The 8109-nt window shown below is 42.4% G+C and overlaps 1 protein-coding gene across 1 annotated transcript in view; it reads left to right on the top strand.

Annotated features, from left to right (window-relative positions):
- The window catches only part of SCFD2 (sec1 family domain containing 2), a 178496-nt gene that overhangs the window by 135235 nt on the left and 35152 nt on the right, over positions 1–8109 (top strand). Inside the window, exon 6 of the mRNA XM_015825043.1 lies at positions 7619–7764. Coding sequence (XP_015680529.1) covers positions 7619–7764 — 146 coding nt within the window. The remainder of the gene's footprint in view (positions 1–7618; positions 7765–8109) is intronic.

Genomic DNA, 8109 nt, shown 5'->3' with positions numbered 1-8109 from the left:
TTACTGAAGTTTAGTTCCACTAAAAGAATGGAATGGTCTACATATCAGTTGCATTTTTTACAAATGTACGTTAGAGGGCAGTGAAGCAGTGCTTGCCTTTTAAAAACAATGTACATCTTTGTAAGAGGGGAATGTTATGCGAGCTTGGCCTAGAATTTGAGAACGAAGCACGTATCTTTCATCCCTGCTTTAAAAGATACTCATTTGGTAGGGATTTCAACTCCCAGAAATCTATTTTCTGTGGCTACGTCGTTCTCGATCTGATGGCAAGCTTTGAGCGTTCAAGAACTTAAGTTTTGATTTACACTTACAAAAATGCCTGCAGGTCTATCGTTTCCTGCAGTTAACAGTACATTGTGAAGGGTAGAAAGGATAACGGAGCAAAATGTGTTTGCTTCTGTCCATTCATCCTTTGATTTTGGTATGAGCCAAGAGCCACAGAACCTGACCTAAATGATAGAATTCATCTCTGGCTCATCCGAAGATCCTGTTTTGAAAACAGCATATAGACAATGAATTTCTGTCCCCAATTAGTAATCCTCACCTTCTCACTTTCTAAATGTGGGAAAGGAGCAGTGTGGTGTTTGAAAATATGGATTGTAAGGAAATGACATAATTTAAGAAGAATGTAGTCCAAGTAAATGCAGGGTGCTCTCACATTTGGAAGAAAATAGATACCTGCAGACAGGACTTTTTTTCTCATAGAACGCCCAGAACGGAGTTCCAGCACCTTTTTTGGATGGAACCTTGTAGGGTAGGCAAGGCGGGTTGTATGACGTGTGTGAGTTCCGGCACCTTTTTTTTTTTTTAGAAAAAAAGCACTGCCTGCAGATGATACCACTCTAATGGCAGAAAGTGAAGAGGAACTAAAGAGCTTCTTGATGCGGGTGAAGAAGGAGAGTGCAAAAGTTGGCTTGAAAATCAACATTAAGAAAACCAAGATCACGGCATCCGGCCCTCTCAATTCCTGGCAAATAGATGGGGAAGAAATGGAGGTAGTGACAGATTTTATCTTCCTGGGCTCCAAGATCACCATAGATGGGGACTGCAGCCAAGAAATTAAAAGACGCTTGCTCCTGGGGAGGAAAGCTATGGCAAATCTAGACAGCATACTAAAAAGCAGAGACATCACCCTGCTGACAAAAGTACGTATAGTCAAGGTCATGGTTTTCCCAGTTGCAATGTATGGCTGTGAAAGCTGGACCATAAGAAAGGCTGAGCGCCAAAGAATTGAGGCCTTTGAACTCTGGTGCTGGAGAAGACTCCTGCGAGTCCCCTGGACCGCAAGACGATCAAACCGGTCAGTCCTAGAGGAGATCAACCCCAACTGCTCTTTAGAAGGCCAGATCCTGAAGTTGAAACTCAAGTACTTTGGCCACCTAATGAGAAGGAAGTACTCACTGGAGAAGAGCCTAATGCTGGGAAAGATTGAGGGCAATAGAAGAAGGGGACGACAGAGAATGAGGTGGCTGGAGGGAGTCCCTGAAGCAGTAGGCGTGAGCTTAAATGGACTACAGAAGATGGTAGAGGACAGGAAGGCCTGGAGGAACATTGTCCATGGGGTCGCGATGGGTCGGACATGACTTCACAACCAACAACAACAAGATACCTACATTTCCACCCTTTAATATGCAGAGAAAGTGGTTCCTAGACTCTAGAGGTATTGTCTTAATTTTTATATTGCTAGCAAATAGGTTGTGAAGAAGATTGGTATTGCTTTAAGTGCTCAGCGAACGGAGAAATGGGTATGCTTGATGGGAAATGAATTTCGAGAGAATCCTGTGCATTTCAGACTTTGATATGTTCTTGCATATCTCATAAAGCCCTGGAAACCACCTAGAGAGAAATCGAAAAGATTATTCGAAAATCAGAATTATTTATCTTCAAGTAGCAGAGTACAAACACCAGTATTCATAGATAGCAACGTTTAAACAACAGCAGGATTTGTAAATCAGTATTATTATTATTTTTTAAGAAATTTGTCTATTTTCAGCAAAACTGTCAAATAATCCTGCCCAAATCTGATGCATATTCAGGAGCAAAGGATTTCTAGAAATAGTTCCAAAAGTTTTTCTGGCAGGCCCTTTAGAGAAATGCTTTTGATTGTTTCACCTAATTGGTACATGTGACTAAGCTTAACAATTTTATTAGATCATTGTTTATACATCTCCTTAGTTTTCCATGAAAATACTCTAAAGCAGTGAGTTACAGGAACCAAAGAAATAAGACAGGCTACTGAATGTTTGTTCCTCCTAAGTTGGTGAGCTGAGTAAAGAGCAATCAGCAAACTTTGGAAATGGTGCAGAAGAGAGCAACAAAGACGATGAAGGGCCTGGAGATTAAAACATGAAAAAACACTTGTAGGAACTGGGCATGGCTAGTCTAGTGAAGAGAAGGACCCCAGGGTAACATGATAGCAGTATGCCAATATTTGAGGGCCTGCCACAAAGAAGAGAGGGTCGACCTATTTTCCAAAGCACCCAAAGGCCAGACAAGAAATAATGGATGGAAACTGATCTAGGAGAGATTCAACCTAGAAATAAGGAAAATTTCTGACAGTGAGAACAATTAACCAGTGGAACAGCTTGCCTTCAGAAGTTGTGGGTGCCCCATCGGAGGCTTTCCCGAAGAAACTGGACAACCACTTGACTGGAATGGTATAGGGTCTCCTGTATGAGTAGGGGGTTGGAATAGATGGCCACACTTGGAATACTGCATCCAGTTTTGGTCACCGCGATGTAAAAAAGATGTTGAGACTCTAGAAAGAGTACAGAGAAGAGCAACAAAGATGATTAGGGGACTGGAGGCTAAAACATATAAGGAACGGTTGCTGGAACTGGGTATGTCTAGTTTAACGAAGAGAAGGACGAGGGGGGACATGATAGCAGTGTTCCAATATCTCAGGGGCTGCCCCAAAGAAGAGGGAGTCAAGCTATTCTACAAAGCGCCTGAAGGCAGGACGAGAAGCAACGGTTGGAAACTAATCAAGGAGAGAAGCAACCTAGAACTAAGGAGAAATTTCCTGACAGTTAGAACAATTAACCAGTGGAACAACCTGCCTCCAGAAGCGGTGAATGCTCCAACACTGGAAGTTTTTAAGAAGAAACTGGACAGCTACTTGTCTGAAATGGTATAGGGTTTCCTGCCTGAGCAGGGGGTTGGACTAGATGACCTCCAAGGTCTCTTCCAACTTTATTATTATTATTTTTTTATTATTATTATTATTATTATTATTATTATTATTATTATTATTATTATTATTATTATTATTATTATTATTATTATTATTACCTCCAAGTTCCCTTCCAACTCTGTTATTCTGTTACTGCCATAGTCTGTTAACTAACTAAAATCTTTAGTCTCCAGGCTTGTCTGTAAATAAGAAGCATTTTTCACCCTCAGTACGGAATGTCATTGTACAATGAGAGCAAAACTGTGTTGTTTCACAGTCACCTGAGCCCTACAACTGTCTAGGTCAGGGGTAGGCAACCTTGGCTCTTTTATGACCCATGGACTTCAACTTCCAGAATTCCCGAGTCAGCATGGCTGGTTCAGGAATTCTGGCTATTGAAGTCCCCAGGTCATAAAAGAGCCAAGGTTGCCTACTCCTGACCTAGACAGTTGTAGGGCTCAGGTGACTTCAGCCCTCACATCCAGTCACACTCCCATCTCCTTACCAAGAGCACCACCAGAAGTGTGCATGTGGCAGAGGACCAGTCCAATTTCAATTCAATTCAGAAGAGAGCTGGGAGGGACCTTGGAGGTCATCTAGTCCAACCCCCTGCTCAAGCAGGAGACCCTATACCATTTCAGACCAACAATGGTTGTCCAGTCTCTTTTTGAAAGCCTCCAGTGATGAAGCACTCACAACTTCTGAAGGCAAGCTGTTCCCCTGGTTCGGGGGTCTTCAAACTTGGCAACTTTAAAGACTTTTTTCAGTTCTAGAACGGCGGTATATTCATCCAGATCATACCGCACCCTTTGTGTGGTGAATTGGGTTGCTGCAACTACCATCCTCACTTTTTGGCTCTTTGCCACTAGCACAGCTCTGCCTCCTGGAACTACGCATCCAAGTAGGAAATGGACCACTTCAATCTTTACCTGTGCAGAAGGATGCCATGACAGATAGGACTGAGTGTCGTTTTTGAGAGAAATACCAGAGTCCCCAAGGTTTCTGTTCCAAAGATGTATTAGAACAATGTTTCTCAACCTTGACAATTTTAAGGCATGGGGACTTCAACTCCCAGAATTCCACAGCTAGCAATACTGGCTGTGGAATTCTGGGAGTTGAAGTCCACATGCCTTAAAATTGTCAAGGTTGAGAAACACTGTATTAGAATAATTCTAGAAAATCAGGATTAACCAATACCTACAGGAGATACCCAGCAACCACCTGCATCAACTCTTTTCATAAGAAGGGGAGGTATTAGCAACCAGCTTGAATTGTTCATTCATTTATTATTATTATTATTATTATTTTGCAAGAGACTGATTTTATATTTACACAACTACAGGTTGCGATGACAGTGAATGTATTCCTTCTTTTAAAATAACCGTTTTCAACTCTGCTCTCCGAGGTAAAAATAGCTCGAGAGAGTTATGGCATCTGTAAAAGTTGAAATAAACACTCACGTGGCCTTGTTACAAAGAGAGCAGAAATGTTCTGACTTTGTTTTCCAAGACTAGTTCAAACTAGCCGAAGCCTGCTACTGCTGCAATGGCAGCAGTTCTGTTTCTGTCCTAATAAATGACTTAATCGGTTGCCAAGGGTCCGGGCGGTCTGAACATTTTTTAGTCTTATTAGTTAAAAAAAAAATATTACGTGTTAGAACTAAATGGCAGAAATTTATCCCCACACAGAGTGCTGTTTTAACATTTCCTCCACCTCTTCCTCATCCTACAGTTGCTATATAAATACTTGGGTTGTTGGTATGGTGACAGGATGCTCTAACAAAATGGCCCGTTTTAAAAATACACCGGTAAATACATTTTCTATTATCTGTACTGTGTTAGATTTTCTTAGTATTGGGCAAGATCTGCCTCTGTACTCTGTTCCTGAATTGAAAGTGGGAATGGTGGATTCGAGGAAGACGGTATTCAAATGAACAACTGTACAAGCCACACAACAGCACTTCATAGTAAGAGAGGGGGGAAAAAAGCTTTGTAAAGGGAACACCTGGAATCAAGTTTGCTGTCAATTTCAGCTACTGTGGGTCACCTGGCAGTCCAGAGGCAAAATGGTAGACCAAGCATTGCGAATTGTACCCAGGGTAAAACTGCCTTCCGTAGTTGACTGGTTATAGATAAAATACTACTACTACTACTACTACTACTACTACTACTAATAATAATAATAATAATAATAATAATAATAATAATAATAATAATAATAATAATAATAATAATAATAATGATGATGATAAAGTTGGAAGGGATCTTGGAGGTCATCTAGTCCAACCCCCTGCTCAGGCAGGAAACCCTATACCATTTCAGACAAATGGCTGTCCAGTTTCTTCTTAAAAACTTCCAGTGTTGGCGCATTCACCGGTTCTGGAGGCAGGTTGTTCCACTGGTTAATTGTTCTAACTATCAGGAAGTTTCTCCTTAGTTCTAGGTTGCTTCTCTCCTTGGTTAGTTTCCATCTGTTGTTTGTTCTCTTGCCTTCTGGTGTTTTGGAGAATAGCTTGACTCCCTCTTCTTTGTGGCAGCCCCTGAGATATTGGAACACTGCTATCATGTCCCCCCTCGTCCTTCTCTTTGTTAAACTAGACATACCCAATTCCAGCAACCGTTTCTTATATGCTTTATCCTCCAGTCCCCTAATCATCTTTGTTGCTCTTCTCTGTACTCTTTCTAGAGTCTCAACATCTTTTTTACATCATGGTGACCAAAACTGGATGCAGTATTCCAAGTGTGGCCTTACCAAGGCATTGTAAAGTGCTATTAATACTTCACGTGATCTTGATTCTATCCCTGTTAATGCAGCCTAGCACTGTGTTGGCCTTTTTGGCAGCTGCAGCACACTGCTGGCTCATATTTAAACGATTGTCCACTAGGACTCCGAGATCGTAAACCTGCAACTAGTACTGTATGGGCAGTGACAGTATAAGCAGTATAACATCATGAAGGACCGACAGGAAAAAAAAAAGTTGTTGGCACAGAGTCATGTCATGAATTCAGAGGAAATGGAGAATGGTTATTAGAGAAGAGCAACAAAGATGATCGGGGGACTGGAGGCTAAAACATATGAAGAACGGTTGCGGGAATTGAGTATGTCTAGTTTGGTGAAGAGAAGGACGAGGGGTGACATGATAGCAGCGTTCCAGTATCTCAAGGGCTGCCCCACAAAGAAGAGGGAGTCAAGCTATTCTCCAAAGCACCTGAAGGCAGGACAAGAAGCAACAGATAGAAATTAACCAAGGAGAGAAGCAACCTGGAACTAAGGAGAAACTTCCTGACAGTGAGAACAATTAACCAGTGGAACAACCTGCCTCCAGAAGCGGTGAATGCTCCAACACTGGAAGTTTTTAAGAAGAGACTGGACAGCCATTTGTCCGAAAGGGTATAGGGCAGTGATGGCGAACCTTTTAGAGACCGAGTACCCAAAAACTGCCCCCCCACCCCTGCTCCGCCTCCCGCCCTGCCTGCTCCGCCCCTGCCCGCCCCCTGCCACACCTACCTGCAGGGCCACGCACAGCCTCCATGGCCCACCACAGGCAGCCCTGCCGTGCCATGGCAGCCACACCCTCCACCCACACCCCGCAGCAGCATCTGCATGCTATGGGGCGTGAGGGCGGAGTCTTGTCCCTGCTGCCTGGCTATGCGGACCGCGCCCAGGGGCAACTGCTCTGTGCGGGCCACGCTCAGGGGCAACTCTCCTCCAGGGGGGCTGCTGGTGAGGAGGGGACCATGGGGGGAGGCGGGGCTGGGGCAACGGTGTGCGTGCCCACAGAGAGGGCTCCAAGCGCCGCCTCTGGCACGCGTGCCATAGGTTCGCCACCACTGGTATAGGGTTTCCTGCCTGAGCAGGGGGTTGGACTAGATGATCTCCAAGGTCCGTTCCATCATCATCATCATCATCATCATTATTATTATTATTATTTTGGTCACTCTTACTTTGTGGGAAAATTCATTCACAAAAACATATTTAACTATATGTTCAGCTATCTGGGTAGGTTTTTTAAAAAAATCAGTGGCCGCAAAATTGAGACAGAAAGACCTTATGACTATACGTGTGACTGTTATATAAACTGGAGTATAAAGAAAACTAAAACATCATTTGTGTAAGCATCAGGGTGTACATTTTCTCAGGGTAAAACTCATAATGTCTCTTTTCTGACAATATAACCAGACTTCAATTTTCTTTTATTATTATTAATTTTTTTTGTAGCTGAATAATATAAACTGGTGACTCTTTAAAAACTCTGGGCCGAGTAAAAAAGATTTGTTTTTTAATTCTCTGCTGTAACTTATCAAATGTGGCCTTCAAATTGATGGCATTTTTAGTGGCTGCTTGGCAAGTTTGCCAGACCCCAGCAGGACAACAAAGAAAACCTCAAATTGTCAGAACAAGCCAGCCTTAAACAATTTTCCCCCAACTCTTATTCTCTTGTTTCAGGTTGTGAGTCTTCCACCGAGGTTACGTTTCCAAAAGCCACGGCTGCAGTGAATGAGATATTCAAGAACCTAAGGGACATTACAAGAGTTCGGTCACAAATGAAACAGTTTAATTCTCTACATATCCCGGGAAGCCACAGCCAACAGGCAAGTTGACGGGTGTTTTTCTAATCAGTTTTCATTTCTTTCGCCCTGGCAGGCAACCAAAACTACATTTTCCTGAACGTGACCAATTGTGTCGTGTTCAGATATAAAATCCATTCTGCTACCCCACAAGTGGGCTTCTAGAATAGTTTATTATTATTATTATTATTATTATATTTGGATTTATATCCCGCCCTTCTCCTCGCGGACTCAGGGCGGCTGACAATCAATTAAAATACATAAATAACAATTACAAATTTAAAATTAATTAAAAGAAATATTTGAACATTGTCCAATTAAAATATAATTAAAACCCCTCTAAAAATTACCCTAGGCCAGTCCTGCAAG

This window comes from Protobothrops mucrosquamatus, unplaced genomic scaffold, assembly GCF_001527695.2.
Source record: "Protobothrops mucrosquamatus isolate PMUCROS unplaced genomic scaffold, P.Mucros_1.0 scaffold2458, whole genome shotgun sequence".
In the NCBI taxonomy this organism is placed as follows: domain Eukaryota; kingdom Metazoa; phylum Chordata; class Lepidosauria; order Squamata; family Viperidae; genus Protobothrops; species Protobothrops mucrosquamatus.
Note: the sequence above shows the minus strand (reverse complement) of the source record. Positions and strands in the feature narration are given on the sequence as shown.